Source organism: Anolis sagrei, chromosome 4, assembly GCF_037176765.1.
Source record: "Anolis sagrei isolate rAnoSag1 chromosome 4, rAnoSag1.mat, whole genome shotgun sequence".
Taxonomy (NCBI): domain Eukaryota; kingdom Metazoa; phylum Chordata; class Lepidosauria; order Squamata; family Dactyloidae; genus Anolis; species Anolis sagrei.
The window spans coordinates 103,988,174-104,005,676 of record NC_090024.1 but is presented as its reverse complement, the minus strand read 5'-3'; the positions used below and the strand labels follow the sequence as shown (position 1 = coordinate 104,005,676).

The following is a 17,503-nucleotide window of genomic DNA, read 5'->3' as shown; positions in this document are numbered from 1 at the left end:
GTAGTTTGGGTGTGTGTGTGTGTGTGTGTATGGTCAGAATCCACTATGTAGTTACTGTGTTGAGTCACACCGAATGCTCTCATAGGATTCTGCTGCTCATTGGGTTTGGAAAAATACCTGAATATTTTAAATCCTTAGTGCTACTTGAGTATTCCTTATCTGGAATTCTGAAATCAAAAATACCCCAGACTGCCTGTACTGTCTGTTTTGGGTATTATTTAAGAGAGGCAAGTTGGATTATTATTATTATTATTATTATTATTATTATTCTGACACAAAAACACAGTATGTCACAGCAAATGGGATCTATATGCTGGATTCTGTATCACAAAATCACAAGTCGAACACTTCCCAAGTGTCTAGGACTGTGTGATGTATTTTCGAATGAAGCATGCAGATCCAAGTAAGGTGGCCTTTTGCAGTTGACAGATCGTGATTTTGTCAATGTTTATTGTTTCCAAATGCCAGCTAAGATCTTTTGGCACGGCATCCAGTGCACCAATGACCACTAGGACCACCTGTACTGGTTTATGCCAGAGCCTTTGCAGTTCAATTTTGAGGTCCCGATAATGGCTGAGTTTTTCCTGTTTTTCCTCAATGCGACTATCACCTGGTATGGTGACATCAATAATCCAAACTTGTTTCTTTTCCACAATCGTGATGTTTTGTGTATTGTGTTCCAAAACTTTGTCAGTCTGGATTCGAAAGTCCCACAGTATTTTTGTGTGTTCATTTTCTATTACCTTTGCAGGTTTATGACTCCACCAATTCTTTACTGCTGGTAGGTGGCACTTGTGACATAAGTTCCAGTGAATCATTTGGGCCACAGAGTTGTGCCTTTGTTTGTAGTCCGTCTGTGCGATTTTCTTGCAACAGCTGAGAATATGATCCATGGTTTCATCAGCTTCCTTGCACAGCCTGCATTTTGGGACATCAGCTGATTTTTCAATCCTGGCCTTAATTGCATCATCATCATCATCATCACTTCCTTATGCCACAAGGATTCTTCCCACTCACCTTGCTGCACTTTCAGCAAACAGAGTACAAGTAAAGTACTAAAGCTTTGCTTAGCTACACAATCAACTGGTTGTGTAAACATCCTCTGAGAGATTCTGCTGCCACTGTTGGATATCAATAGCTTTAGTGGATAGCCTTGGGCTTAGTAAATTGTTTCTATTCCTATCACAGGCCATTACTTGTACATTACAATGGTTTCAATATGTGATACTACCGAGCATGCTGGAACATGTAATTCCGATCTTTTCTTTCATCCCTCAAAGCAGGAAAACACAGTTTTGATGACAAACGAGCAGCTCATGTGATGCAGTGACTGCATACATTTCTTATGTGGAAGCCATGGCAAGGGGAGATGCTGTGCATTTAACAAATGCTCCCCTAATGAGCTCAATGGAGGAGCTTATTTAAGGATGTTGTGTTTGTTCCAGACTCCTCCAGGTGTCACATTTGTCACACTGGATGTGGGCTAATGTTCTTTCCCTTTGATGAACTATCACTTGTGGATGTCGTTCTAACAATTGATCATTATATCACAATCTCATGTTGAGCCAGCTCAGGTCAATTTCCCCCCCAATGGAAAAGCAACTGTGATTTAAAACACAGTTTTTCATCATGCTGAATTTTAAATAGACAAGATGCTGCAAGGGAGTAAATAAATATGGCCCTACTGAAAACTAATCTAACACTATATCTGCAAAAAATAACATAAAACGTTAGGAAGTAGACAGTTTCCTTGGTCTTAAAGAAATGAGGTGTGATGAGTTTTACAGTTCTCCTAAATTTTGCTAAAGGTGATGGGATTTCTCAAAGCACTATGGGAGTTTTAACATTAGACTTCTACATCAAATTCTTGTCAATGTGTCTCTGATTTCAACCCCAACAATGCCTGTGTTTGAAAACACTGTTTATTCTGTTTACATATTTTAAAAGTAAACTATTCTTCCTTCAAATATGTTTGGAGATTTGGAGTGGGGTACTGGGCAATAGGAACTTTGGGGAAATTCTAGTGTAACAAGTTAGCACACTGGTACTTTATAATAATACTTTATAATAAAAGTACTTTGCATCCAAACTGCCTGATCCCAGAGTATTCGTTTTGTGGCTTTGTGGATATTCATAGATTTGATTAAAAACACTCTCAAGAAATCTCTCACCCATCCAGTGTGACCCTGTGGCCAACTCCCTCCTGTAAGGTTGGAGAACCTAGTTTTCTAAGAGAACACTTTTCTAGGAATCCCCAGATCTTCCAAAGCAAGTCTATGGTCAGTTTCAAGCGGAAATTGACCATACATCCCTAGGGAAGCGCTTCCTAGAGAAGAGATCCCCAGAAAAGTGTTCTATTTGTGCTTTTACACTTTCAAAGAGGACTTGTGCCTCTAACTCCAGCAAATGTATAAGGCTGGTTGTATTGAGGAAGCACATTCATAATAGTTACTTATAGGCCTGTGCAGCAGTCTTGCAATCTAGATAGCTGAGGGACTAATTCAGTGGTTCTCAACAATCAGGGACATCTAATCACCTCTCAACAAAAGATTGCCCCAGGCACTGCCAGGCCATCAAATGCTAATCAGGGTGGTCAGTTGAAACATTTACACCTAGCTCCAGCAGACAAGAGTTCTTTGTCCCACCCTCGTCATTCCACAGATATATAAACCCATTTTCCCAGTTCCAACAGACCTCACTACCTCTGAGGATGCTTGCCATAGATGCAGGCGAAACGTCAGGAGAGAATGCCTCTAGAACATGGCCATATAGCCCGAAAAAACCTACAACAACCTGGTTCTCAACCTGTTGGTCCCCAGATGTTTTGGCCTTCAACTCCCAGAAATCCTAACAGCTGGTAAACTGGCTGCAATTTCTGGGAGTTGTAGGCCAAAACACCTGGGGACCCACAGGTTGAGAACCACTGGACTAACTGAAGATAAAGCAAGTAGTGAATTATACTAAAACTTGCTGGAAGAAAGTAATTCTCAATTTAGATGACACATAATGGGTCCCTTTCACACTAGTAAGATTCGTTCTATGATTCCATCTTGTAAAGGTGCTATTTTATGGAATTCTGGGATTTGTAGTTCAAGGACAAGTATTTAGTATTCTCAATGGGAGCACTCTAGAGTTTCACAGAGATGCAATTATATGGTATCTCCATAGCATGAGACGTTTTTACCATTCACCAAGACCTTCAGAGGACCTCAGCAGACCTCAGTGGAAGATGTAATAATTTTGCACCTGGTTACAGGGATATATAGCCAGATACTGGGTAAGGTGAGTAGCTATACAACAGCAGGATGGCAGTTCAGACTATACTGTATGCAACAGTTTGAATATATTTTAGACCAGGGGTCCTCAAACTAAGGCCCGGGGGCCAGATATCGCCCTCCAAGGTCATTTACCCGGCCCTCGCTCAAGGCCAACCTAAGTCTGAAACGACTTGAAAGCACACAACAACAACAATCCTACCTCATCAGCCAAAAGCAGCCCCACACTTCCCATTGAAATACTAATAAGTTTATATTTGTTAAAATTGTTCTTCATTTTAATTATTGTATTATTTTAAAGTGATTGTTGCACTACAAATAAGATATGTGCAGTGTACATAGGAATTCATTCTTTTTTTTTTTTTTTCAAATTATAATCCGGCTCTCCAACAGTTTGAGGGACTGTGACCTGGCCCTCTGTTTTAAAAGTTTGTGGACCCCTGTTTTAGACAGTTCCTTCTCATTTTTCCTTTCAGTTCAACTGTAGCTCAGCAATGAGATCTTATCAATTCCCAAGCTCCTGAAAGATGAAGCAATCAATATTTTCTCAAAATCTGAAGAAAGCAGGTCTTCGCCAAAAAACCCACCAAAGTCATCGTATGTTGCAGGCTAGGTTCCTGGAGTCACAAAAAAGCTGGCAAGTATTTATGAAGAGTAAAATCCGAGCAAAGCACACTTAATGAAGAGGACCTATACAAAACAAATGGAATCTATGTGCTTGCATGGCGCCCAGGTCCAATCCTCAAGCTGAGGGCAATGCTGCTGGAGTTTTGAAGTGTTTTGTTTTGTTTTGTTGGCAGTCAAAGTTCATTATTGATCTAGTTTCCTCCAGTTCTGCCATCAATTCATAATTGGGTGGTAAATGAGATCTTTAGGTACCTAATAACAAGGCAGGAATCGCAGACTAGGAGAGATAGACTACAACGGTATCCATCCCCGCTACCTTCCCCACAAATTGGCAACAGTGGAGAAAATCAAACAGTGCAATCTGCCCTTTTGTGAGGCTTTTGTGTGAGGTGACTTGTGTTTCACCCACAGCAAGATGGGTGAAGAAGCCAAGCGAACCCCGCTGTGATTCTCTGTTTTCTTTCAATAATCCAATCATTACACATTTTTCACGGGGAAATTTTTATTATTAAAATTTTCTCCTCTTGCTGCTTTTTCAAATTATTTGTCATTAAAAACAAGCGATTCTCTAAAGCCCAAAGGGAATGGACATTTCCCACAGTTCGCCAGATGAGTAGTTGCAACAATAATTTATTAGCAGCCCAACCTTCCTCAAAGTCATTAAAACCCTTTGTAGATTATAAATTGGGGGGAAGAAGAGATTTAGTGAACGTTCATCATTTAAAAATCAAAGTACCTGTAAAAATGCAGGTGAAACTTGAATCTATAAGAACTAAGTGTAAATTACACAGCTGTAATTAAAATTTTATATGCATGGCCAGGCCGAGCTTCCACTAATTGGCAATCTTAATTGAAGTAAGCAGTACTACCAATTTTCTCCAATCTAGCAAAGGAAATTCTCACATGCATCAGATGCAAATATGGAATCTGATCCATCTTTGAATTGTCACTTGGTCCCCAATGAACTTAATGGATAGATCTGATGCATATAGAAACATAGACAACTTTCTCTGCAGCCAATTGTAGTGCATTGTAGGGAGTTGGTGGCCATTCTCTTTAATATGCTCTCTTTGCTGTGATTAAAAGGGCAAGATCATGAGCATATTATAACAGAATGATTAAGAAAAGGCCCAGCTCAAGTTGCCACTGTGCAGCTGATTCAAGCTGCAGAAGCAGCATTTGGTATAGTACTCTGGATTTTATCTCATGGACTGCAGACACAGATAGCTAGCAGACCAGGAAGAATTTTAGTCAAGCTTGGGATGGTGGCCTTCTATGCATAGAAAATGTGATACACAAAAGAGCATTTAAAGAGATGATCCACCCCAAGGACCATGGCCTGGGGGGGGGGGGGGCTTCAGGGGCTTCAGCCCCCCCCCCCCAAATTCTCAGGGTGGTCCGTGAGAAGGCCTTACTGGTACATTATTTAAACTGTTATGTTTATTCATATCATGATCTGATCACCATGCTCAATATATCCCATATGCATGGGGGTATTGGGATAATGATACAAAAAGTTTGCTAGGGTAGATCCTGACCCCCCCCCTCCCCCGAATCAAAATCCTGGCTACGGGCCTGCGCCCCATTCAAATGTGTGATCTTGAGATATGAATGTTATATATCCATGAAGGACTGTTCCAATGAGCTATTTCTATCTTGAGAGGCTGAAAGAACTACCATGAACACCTAGCAACTTGAGCAACTTACCCAACTCAATGAGATTATTGTATCATATGGTGCTGTTGCTCTTGAGGAAAATACAAAGAGCATTTTGCTAAACCATGGGCCAACAAGCTGGGTAATCTTTGGCTACGTTGCAACAATGGCATAAATCCTCTGAAAGTTTACAAACTCGCAAGAAGTATCTATCCATCTGAGAACATTTCTGGTCCTTTCATATCTTTGTAAAAAAATGAGCAATTTACCCTCAAATTATTTAAGACTAATGAAACAACATCAAATTAAACAGCAATCACAATAATGCCATGAAAGTCTGCCTTACACAAATTTAAAAAATCTTCTCATTACAAAAGGGAAGAAGGATAAGATCCACCCCCATCTCCTATGTTGCATATTCTTGTAGTGCCAGAAAGCAGGGAAGAAAAGGTTTAAAATAATTATTGAGCAAAGGAACAGCTTGATCTAAACCATCCCCATGCTGTTATATTTCTATGAAAGTAATATTATAAATCGGCAGTATGGAAGAACATATTTTTCAGCTGGACTGATGGAAGTGAGGATTCCTCGCCCTTCTCTCCCTCTTCCCCTTTACATTAAACCATTGAAACCATAGGCAATTAAGGCAAAAGATCTGGTAGCACAAATCTCGTAATTTTCCACCCAGAAAACATGATAGCTGGGTCTTCGGCAGGCAACTCATTTGCGAGGCTGGTGGATATACTGGTTGACGTGCTGTGGGGGAGGAAGCTTTTCCACCGAAGGATGTGGTTTCTGATGGGCCACCTGGGCTGCAGCTGGAGGAAAATCTTTGTCACCCTGATTAAAGAAAAACAAAACACACATTGTTGTTTAAGGGGAAGAGGAGAAGGAGACAACCTGTGTTACCTCCAGCTTATTACAATGGAAGAGATACAAAGGTGATTGGCTGCTCCATCTTGACATAGAAGGCAAAGTCAAAACACGGATTCATAAATATTCCCACATTTCACAATTCTAGCACTATTATTGCATTCCTAATTCTATGACTGACTCGGGTTCAAAGCCTAAACCCCTCTCTCTAATTTGCAAATCCTATATTTACATAAGATGTTATCAAGACAGTTAGAGAAGTGTAAAAGGTAAAGGTAAATGTTTCCCCTTGACATGAAGTCTAGTCGTGTCCAACTCTTGGGGGGGGGGGGTAATCTCCACTTCTAAGTCAAAGAGCCGGAACTGTTCGTAGACACCTCCAAGGTCATGCAGACAGCATGACTGCATGGTGTGCTGTTACCTTCCCACAGAAGTGGATCCTACTGATCTAATCACATCTGCATGTTTTCGAACTGCTAGGTTGGCAGAAGCTGTGGCTAACAGTGGGAGCTCGCCCCAAACCACCAACCTTTCGGTCAGCAAGTTCAGCAGCTCAGTGGTTTAACCTGCTGCACCACCGGGGCTCCTCTTTAATTTAACCACAACCTCTGAGGATGCCTGCCATAGATGCAGCTGAAACATCAGGAGAGAATGGTTCTGGAACATGGCCATACAGCTCAAAAAACTTACAGCAACCTATGGTATAAATTGTTTCCTTTCATAGTAGTTTACACAGTAGTCGACCATAAGAGAAAAATAATGAGAATAACTGATCTGTGGTGCAGCTGGCTGGGAGTCAGCTGCATTAAAATCACTACTGACTGAAAGGTAATGAGTTTGAGTAAGCTCCCGACCATTTGTCTAGCTTGCTGACGACCTTTGCAGCTCAAAAAAACAGTTGCATCTGTCGAGAAGGAAATTTAGGTACTGCTTTATGTGGGGAGATTAATTTAACTAATTTATAACGCCACAAAAATCTCCAGCAGTGTGCAAAAGAATAAGAAAGTACTCCATCGGTGTCACAAGTGGACGGTGAAGAGACAGCTCCCCCGGTAGCCGGAATTTGAGCATACCCTCATGAAGCTGGAATCTTAAATAGCATCTGTGTGTCTGTTTATATATGTTGTGTGTCTATGGCACTGAATGTTTGCCATGTATATGTGCGTTGTAATCTGCCCTGAGTCCTCTATGGGGTGAGAAGGGCAGAATACAAATAGTGTAAATAAATAAATAAATAAATAGCTGATATATTCCTAATGTTGTGCTATTATTTTGTGACAAGAAAAGCACAATATTTCATACCATCCAAAACTGCCAAAGCTGTATGTGTTTAATTATTTTACATAATAATACATTGGCGAGTCCCAGGGCACTGCCAAGCAGGAAAGGTATAACTGCAACCAATACACACATTACACAGCCATAAAAACAACAGAGCTTTCTGGGGGGCTTAGTTGTGCCCTCTCTGCTTCCATCATCTTACACTCTTTATGACATTTGTTTACTTGCCTGTGACATTTGCTTTATTGGTCTGTTGAACATAGGTTGTAACCCTCTGGGTGCCTGAACTTAAAGAATCTGAACCCTGTGGCTCTTTCTCCACAGGAACTAGCTGTCTCTCCATGACCTGCCAGTGATCAGGTTTAATTTACTTATATTACTTGATGACTTTCTATACTTCTAAAATATTTTTAAAGAATTGGTTCATGATGTATTTTATCTTTCTTGCTGTTAAATGCTTTGAGAACTACTATGTAGAAGGGCAGGGCAGATATTTAAATGAGATTAAGAATAAATTACTATGTTTCAGCTGCCTTTCTCAAAAGAAAAAATGGTCCAAATATACCATAAAAACATACAATGTAATTAATTACAAACAAGGTTTCCATAATACAGATAGAGATTGCGATCCCTTCCCCTGCCCTACCCAGTTAGAAGCAATAAGGTACTGGAATGAAAAAAGGCTGTATCTGTCAGTCTTCAGTTTCCAACAAATTATTTTTTTAATGAAGGAAAGAAGAAGTTACTGCAAGGAAAACAAAGAATGGGTGGGCTCTTGGCCAAGCTACAGAGGGTCCTATACAAACAGGTCATTGCCCTGGAAGCAGAACCACCTTCAAATCATGATGTCTCCATGAAAGCAACACAAGAGTGCAATTCTCTCCATTATTTTCCAAAATTTACAGACAGGCAATAATGTTAATGGGTACAACCAAAATGTCATAAAAGTCTGTGCTGAACATTTCAACAGACTTGATTATGAGCTTTAACAGGGTTTTTGTTACAGCCTTTGTTTTCTTTTGTGTTCCAAGGCCCTCTCTCAAACTTTTAAATATTTCATATTTATCATTTAAGTTGCCTTGCACACAGAAGAGAAACATTCACACATCCAAGGTCTACATTACAGCATGATGGTTTCACAATTCGGACTTTCAGATGCAGAGCTGGCGTGTGCAAGTGCGTGTATAATTACTGCAATCCTCCTCCTTAAAAAAACCCACCTCATCCCCAAGATGATTAGAATTCCACAATATGCTTATTAAATACATTCATAGGCTTCTCTGCTATAGCTAAAATGCACTCAACAGTGATGCCTCTATTTAGAATCCATTCAGATTTTTTTTCGTGTCAGGAGTGACTTGAGAAACTGCAACTCGCTTCTGGTGTGAGAGAATTGGCCGTCTGCAAGGACGTTGCCCAGGGGACGCCCGGATGTTTTGATGTTTTATTATCTTTGTGGGAGGCTTCTCTCATGTCCCCGCATGAGGAGCTGGAGCTGATAGAGGGAGCTCTTCCGCGCTCTCCCCGGATTCGAACCTGTGACCTGTCGGTCTTCAGTCCTGCCGGCACAGGGCTTTAACCCACTGTGCCACCGGGGGCTCCTATCCATTCGGATAATTAAAACTGAGGCAATAAGGAAAAAACCCAGAGAAAGAGAAGCACCATATTACTAATGTTTCACTTCATACCAAAGCAAGCAAGGATTTATTATTTAAAACAACTTAAATTAACAAAGATGAAAAAACTCACCCTTGCAATGACTCCTGAAATGAACACAGTTGGTTTCGGTGGGCTGAGAAATTAAAAGAGAAATATTTAGTTACATAAGAAATGAATTCCATTTGACAACAGCAATTCAGTCTTAACAAAAAATCAGTATCTAACCGCCATTCGGACCTCAATCTGATCCCATGTTTTTTGATGTAATCATTTGCACAGTGAAACCACTTTTTTTCAGCCTTAGTTTAAAATGGCACTAAATAGTCATTATTGATGGGGCCTATGCGCCAGATACTAGATTCTCTTTCAAAGATGATGTGGAGAATGCAAGCCCTCCTCAGGATTACTCTCATGAGTCACAAGGGAGGAATCTAATCCTCACGTTCTGTTTCTAACTATGGCCAGGCGTATTTCTCTATAAATTCAGAAGTAAAGCATGCCAATCACAAAGACCAAATCAAATGCCAGCCCCAACTAGAGTAGATCCAATAAATCAATGGGAACTTGGTAAGAGAACACTCCAGTATATTGATGATTCAAAAAGTCTACTAAAATTGGAATTAGGATTAGATTCAGGCCAAGGTGTGTGTTTGATTTTTAACTAGAATCCCAAGACCCATCAATGATATGCAAAAGACATAAACCTGGAAATGTAAATATCCTGCGTATCAAACTGAACTTTTCCAGTCCTGGTTTTAACTACCTTTCTTTATTTTGATAGTGTAATTTGGGGCTGATGGTTGCTCATTTGTGTGCTATTATAAAGCATGTGAGATCAGAATTAATAAACAAATAGTAAAACACACAATCTGTTTTTTGCTCATCCTTGATATAGGTGACAGCAATTTCCCACACTTTGTGTCTAGGACTGCCTACATGGGTCTCTCAACAGCTATTAGATGAGATTGTTAAATTAAGACTTCCTGTGTGGAAAAGTTTATCACACCTTGGGGGACTACAACAGGAGCAGGCTGTCATCTCTAAAGTCTACTTATGACTTTGCAGGTGTTTTCATTTCATTTTTCTGCTGTCTTTCCTTCAGAGTGGGGCCCAAGGCGGTTCCCGAAGATAAATTTTAAAGCCTTAATAACAAAAATGTATATAAAACAATGTAAAAGACATACAAAAGTCAAATAAATAAAACACACTTCCATGCTGAACACTTATGAGCCTATTTAAACAGAAAGGTCTTTGCCTGGCAGACAGCAGGGAGCCTCCTATGAAAAGGTGCTGCAGAAAGTGGTTCCCTCATGAGGTGGTATTTATAGGTCATGACTTCTAGAGAACAGCAGCATTTTGTAAAACAAACCACAAATTGCCACAATCCTTGGAAAACTACTGTCAAATAGCTCAAGTGATGCCTACTATCAACATACAAAGTTAGCATGCCACCAATCATAATGCTTCTTTTCCTTTCTGTCCATTCTGTGTGAGTCATACACTTTTTCTCACCCATCTTCTCTTCCATGGAGCTGTCCTACACATTTCTCCCTAGACCAGTGGTTCTCAACCTGTGGGTCCCCAGGCATTCTGACCTACAACTCCCCAAAAACCAGTTTAAAACAATATAATAATTGAAATGAAGAACAATTTTAACTAATATAACCTTATTAGTATTTCAATGGGAAGTGTAGGCCTGCTTTTGACTGATGAGATAGGATTGTTGTTGTTGTGCTTTCAAGTCGTTTCAGACTTAGGTTGACCCTGAGCGAGGGCCGGGTAAATGACCTTGGAGGGCCATATCCAGTCCTTAGGCCTTAGTTTGAGGACCCCTGCTCTAGACTATGGGTTATATGGCAACCCCTTTGCAATTATAGTATCCCTACCCAACTTTGGGTGACACCACCTGAAGTCCCAAAAACAAATAGCTGTCTCCCAAGCATATTGAAAAAGAGGAGAAAATTGCAAGATACTTCACATTCCCCTCGTTTTAACAAGCCAGTTCAATCATTTCAAATTTACGCTTGTAAACTTCTATCTGAAAGCAACCCATATGCAATCTCAACTGAGCTCTGCAAAAAAAAATAATTAAAAAATGCATCACTAATCATAAAATTAACACAGATTTCAAGATTATTCACACAGATTTCAAAGCACAGCCTGTCACGTAGCAAATTGTGGGCTCCAGAGTGCAAATACTGGGGACCACGGTGAGGAAGTAGACAAATCTATCAGCTACAGGGCAAGGCTTAGTTTAAAAACTGCTTATTGATAGTAAGAACCTATAAAGCATTTTGGCAGCAAATATTAGTGGAGGCATAGCTTCACATAACAAAACATCTTGTTAATTCAGTATTTCTATTTGGATAGATTTTCCTGCTCTCCCCCCATCCAAGAAGAGATACAAATCACCAGCTGATCTACAACTTTAAAAAAAATATAGGGTGGGAAGGGTAAATAAAACAATAAACTAAACAAAAACAACTCCCAAATGAGAGTGTAACTATACCACAACTCCAAATAATTTTGCATTCTCATATCCACAGGGGATATGTTCAAAGATCCTCCATGGATACCTGGCAATGCAGATAACAGCAAGTCCAATTTTTTCACTATACTTGGGCCAAAGCATACCATGCCCCAAATACTTTCATTTGCGTGATTCTCTAGATCCTCCTTTCGATCATGGGTAAGTGAAATGGTGGATAAGGAGCCATCTTGCACTTAAACAAACAAAACGCAAAAAAGTCACTACTCCTTCCTGGCCAATCCCTTCAGGACCTTGGTCTATTCCCCTCCTTTGTCCCGGAAGCCACAATATGGAGAGCTGGGAGTGGGTTGGTGCACAACTATACAGGGAAGGAATGAGTGAAGTGAGACCAGCCCTAGTGGGAGATTAAAACTCTCTGCCCAGGTTCTTAAAAAAAAACAAAAAACTACCCGACTTATTCTATGAGTAGTAAATTCAAAGAAGTAACATTACACTAGTCTTTAAAATTAATACTGCAACAGAAAAAATGAATGAATTGTAGTCATGGCACTCCTGGGGAGTATGTGGGAGATTTACAGACATAATGAATTTGTGAAAGGAAATGAAGCAAAATGAATAGCAAACAATCTGTTAATAAAACATGAAATCTAGTTTTCATACACTATTTGCTAGCCATGACATTTTCCGAAAGCTTTCATAATGGCAAATCTGAATTTGAATGATGTCCTCACATATTCTCCCTATGACCTTTCCGTCTCCACTGTTCTCTACTGAACCATGAAATTTGAGCACAGCATCTTCTGAAAATCACTTATTCCCACTGGATTTTTCTATCCGAGCTGCTCAAGACAACGCTTGCCATAATGTTTCTTGTGTCAGAGCAGACGCTAGTTTGGACTCTCTCTCTTTGCTGAAGCAGCTCGGGAGACATTCACATGGGAGATATTTCAATCTAATGCTCTCTGCACTAAAACAAGGCAATAAAACCACAAAGTGCTCCAATTCTGAGTCAGAGATAAGTATATAAGCTGTCATGACTGGGAAGTACAACTTCGAAGCATTTACACATTTGTAGATTAGGAAACTGGTCACGGGTCATGCTCTCAGTACTTTCTGATCATCAGCAGCTAAAGTTTCTGATCAGTTCTCTAGAGTAAACAAACAAACAACAACAACAACAACAACAACAACAATAATAATACAGATCTCTAGAGAGAAATGGTTGAAGTTTCACAGCATTTTCTTTATGTTAGAAAAAAGTTCTGAAATATTATAGGAACTAACTCCAAAATGATATTAAAAAATATCCCCCAGAAAAAATCAATATCATCATCATCATCATCAATGATGAGTTCTAAAAATGCTTACAGAAATTTTTAAAAAGATGAAACATACAATAACTTTATTACTTACTAGATGGCCTTAAAGCAGCATTTCTCAACCTGGAGTTTGGGACCCCTTGGGAGGAGTCGCAAGGGGGTGTCAAAGGGTCACCAAAGACCACCAGAAAACACAGTATTTTCTGTTGGTCATGGGGGTTCTGTGTGGGAAGTTTGCCACAATTCTGTCATTGGTGGGGTTCAGAATGCTCCTTGATTGTAGGTGAACTATAAATCCCAGCAACTACAACTCCCAAATGTCAAGATTCTATTTTCCCCAAACTCCACCAGTGTTCACATTTGGGCATATTGAGTATTCTTGTGGTTTGGTCCAGATCCATAATTGTTTGAGTCCACAGTGATCTCTGGATGTAGGTGAACTACAACTCCAAAACCAAAGGACACTGCCCACCAAACCCTTACAGTGTTTTCTGTTTGTCATGAGAGAACTGTGTGCCAAGTTTGGTTCAGTTCCATCATTGGAGGGGTTCAGAATAGGTGAACTATAAATCCCAGCAACTATAATTCCCAAATGACAAAATCATTTTTTTTTTGAGTGAAGGACATACATTACGTTGTTAGGTGTCTTGTGTCTAAATTTGGTGTCAATTCGTCAAGTAGTTTTTGAGTTCTGTTAATTCCACAAACGAACATTACATTTTTATTTATATAGATGGAAAGTAATTGAAATAAGGGAGATTTTTTTTTCCAGTTAACCAATTTAGAACGCTTTTTAGGTTGAAGAGAAAAGGTTCTTTTTCAAACCTTATTTAGGTTTATTAGTATGTAACACATAACACATAGCAGTGATGCCGGCCACATGATCTTGGAGGTCTCTACGAACAACACCGGCTTTCAATTTAGAAACTGAGATGAGCACCAACCCCCAGAGTCGGACACAACTGGACTTAATGTCAGGGGAAAACCTTTAACTTTGTCCTAACACAAAACTAATACAGTACGACCTCTGTGCTCACGGGACCGGGCAACCATATCTTCACCTACCTGAATGTCCCTTCTCAGAATTGCCTAGGGACTCCATGTTATTCTATGGTATACTGCCATTGGAAACAGCCACACAGTTGCTCTAGAGCAGTGGTTCTCAACCTGTGGGTCCCCAGATGTTTTAACGTTCAACTCCCAGAAATCCTAACAGCTGGTAAACTGGCTGGGATTTCTGGGAGTCGTAGCTCGAAACACCTGGCGAGCCACAGGTTGAGAACCACTGCCCTAGAGGACCCAGCAAATTCCTAAATATTGCTCTAGGAATTTTCTAGGTTCCCCAGCGTGACTTCCAGCAGAAGTCATCCAATGTATTGTTGAAGGCTTTCATGGCTGGAATCACTGGGTTGCTGTAGGTTTTTCAGGCTATATGGCCATGTTCTAGAAGCATTCTCTCCTGATGTTTTGCCTGCATCTATGGCAAGCATCCTCAGGGGTTGTGAAGTCATCTATTTCAACAGGGTTTACTACTGTCCATAGTTTCCTGATTCCATGACAATTTCAGGAGTGTAGCCCCTGCAAAATATGGGGGTGGGTCATACTGTATCCCCCAAATTCCCACAGTGCTATTGCTCACAAATTGTTAATGATCCAATCATTATCACTCCGGTTACTCAGAAGCTTTCATACTGTCTGTCAGTTGCAGAATCCAGAGCAGCCATCTCTATTTTCCGAAATGATCTGAAGGTTTTATAGCCTGATCTCAGACTCTGTGATTTCTAGAGAAAGAGCCACAGTGTCTGCTTTTAATGTTATTTCCAGTGTTCCAACATCTACAGCGTTGTCTCTCACCAAAACCAGCTAAAAATAGAAAGGGACAGAGAAACTCCGTCAGCGCCCTCCCTCCCCCTCCTCAAAATCCTCCAGGGAAATGGAGAGGGAGGCAGAAACAGGGTTTTTCACTCTTTCAAGTGCTTTATATTCTGCTGGTGTTTCATGCAAAGTGTAACCTACATTTCTAGTATTTTGTAAGCCATAATGGCTGCTTTGAGGATATATTTAATCTGATGAAAACCAGCTTGACAGATGTTGTTTTGAAGATATACCTTTTTCTCTAGGCTTTAGTAAATAAAAACGTTTATATAGAAAAAAAACCCCATTCCTCATTTGTTATATGAAATGTTGTTTTTAACAAATGTACTTAGTATATATAAATTAAGTTCTCTTTTTTAACTCACAAAATGCCATTACTGAAATCCAAAACCTCTGAGAGAATTTTCCCACCCAGTGTAAACACAAGGACGTTTCATTTTTACGATAACATATGGAGAGATGCCCAACACCTGTATATGCCATCATGTTTAAAGCGCTCACTCTGAAGTCACATATGTGCCGCTACTACAAAATGCACCTGCCAAACATAAATATCTTCAAGAGGTTCATTTATTCTTAATCCCATAAAATGGAATTCTAATATTTCATAATACGAAAGCTTAAACATTGAATTTATTGACACGGCAAAGAAATCACACAGTTGACTGATTAACCGAAATGCCGCCGAAAGAAGATATGAAGAATATTAAAATGCCAATGTTCTCAGGCTGCCATTAAAATTTGGAATATTCCTTTTCTGTGTAGTCATTATCATTAATTATTACTGTTACTGCATTTTCAATACTTTGCCTCCTACTGTCGTATTACATCATTTTAATGCAAACCCCCTCTGAACAAATCTTTCCAAGAAAACCCAGTGACAAGTTTACTTTAGGGTTGTCATAAATTGGAAATGAAGGCATACAGCAACAACGCTATATTACGTATAGCCAGGGCAGGAGCTGGGGGTTAAAAGTTAAAAGTTCAACTCTGCCCTGAAATGTATCAGGTTAAAAAAGAAACCAGGTTTACTCATAATCTGGTTAACCAGTTAAAATTCTTGAGTAAAGCAGGTTTCAGGGTGGTTTAGGACCCTTTTGGGGGGATTAGAACCCTTAAACCCCCCTATGGCTATGGCCCTGCGTATATAGCTATATTTCGAGTGGTCAAAGCTGTCCGCGTATTATTAGAACTGAACTGTACTCTAAGATAATACTTTTTAGTACAGTTGCTGATTTTCCAAAATCCTGGCATCCTACCATAGATCCAAAGCTCTCGGGATAGTGCCAACAGAAACAGATGCAAGCAAATTAAAACAATAAGAATAATTGAACAGACTAAAATATACTGAACACTTTAACAACTTAACACGAGGTAATTTTAAAATAACTTAAGCTGATTGAAAATCAGGCACAAAGGCAAATTTCTATAAAATCAATTAGGGCAGAAAGGCCAAGTTTTAACTTGGCAGTGAAATGACAGCATTATCTACCATTAGATCCTCTGAAGATGCCAGCCACAGATGTAGGCAAAATGTCAAGAGATAATGCTGCTAGAACATGCTCATACAACCTAGAAACCACACAACACCCCAGTATCCAGCAAGCTATAAGGAGGGTATATTCCACAAGTAGGCCAATGCAGTTGGGAATCTCCAGTTGAGACCTAGAGGAGGCCCCCTACAGCCCGACTCAGTTCCTGGGTAGGCACACAAAGACAGAGGTACTCCAAGTATCAAGTTTGAAATCCATTTAGGGCTTTAACTGTCATTACCAGCAGCTTGAATTCAGAACAATTCAGATCCTTTAAACCCAGGGCTATGTTCTGTATAGTGTTTGGGTTGGTCATCTATTGGCTACATATTCCACTAGCTGCAGTATCTGAATTGTCATCCATGATAGTTTTTAATGGATTTTTATAATGTTGTTTTGAATGTTTTAAATTATATTTTATGACTACTATGGCATCGAATAGCTGCCAATTTGTAAGCTGCCTTGAGGAACGCAGGATAGAAATATCGTAAATAAATAAATACATAAAGTGGATCCTTGGTAGCCACTGGGTTTGGTACCTGGATCACCTTGTACATGACAAAATCCATGGATGCTCAAGTCCTATTATATAACAGTGTAGTAAAATGGGGTCCCTTATATGAAATAGCAAAATGAAGGATTGCCATTAGACCCCTATGGATATAGAATTAATGGATATGGAGAGCCCATGTACTCTAATCTGAACTTTGCCTGTCCAGGAAAGGCTACTGTTCACTGATAAGGTGAACCAGACAAAGACAACTCAAGCTATCAACTGCGCCACTATTGAAAAAAGATGGATCTAAAGTATATGCTTTTATATTTTCTTTACATTCAATATTCTCCAAAACAGCAGTTTGGAATTCAGAATACTGTGGAAACACTAATAAGTGAATCTGCACAGTAAGAAAAGTC

General features: G+C 39.8%; 1 protein-coding gene across 2 annotated transcripts in view; it reads right to left on the bottom strand.

Moving 5' to 3' along the window:
* Positions 1–4,433: 4,433 nt before the first annotated feature.
* Positions 4,434–17,503, bottom strand: part of DAP (death associated protein) — a 51,354-nt gene continuing 38,284 nt past the window's right edge. For both annotated transcript variants that reach the window (XM_060774650.2, XM_067467548.1), the window contains exons 3-4: positions 9,462–9,504; positions 4,434–6,398 (exon numbers count right to left, since the gene is read on the bottom strand). In XM_060774650.2, coding sequence (XP_060630633.2) covers positions 6,279–6,398; positions 9,462–9,504 — 163 coding nt within the window. In that variant the 3' untranslated portion in view covers positions 4,434–6,278. The remainder of the gene's footprint in view (positions 6,399–9,461; positions 9,505–17,503) is intronic.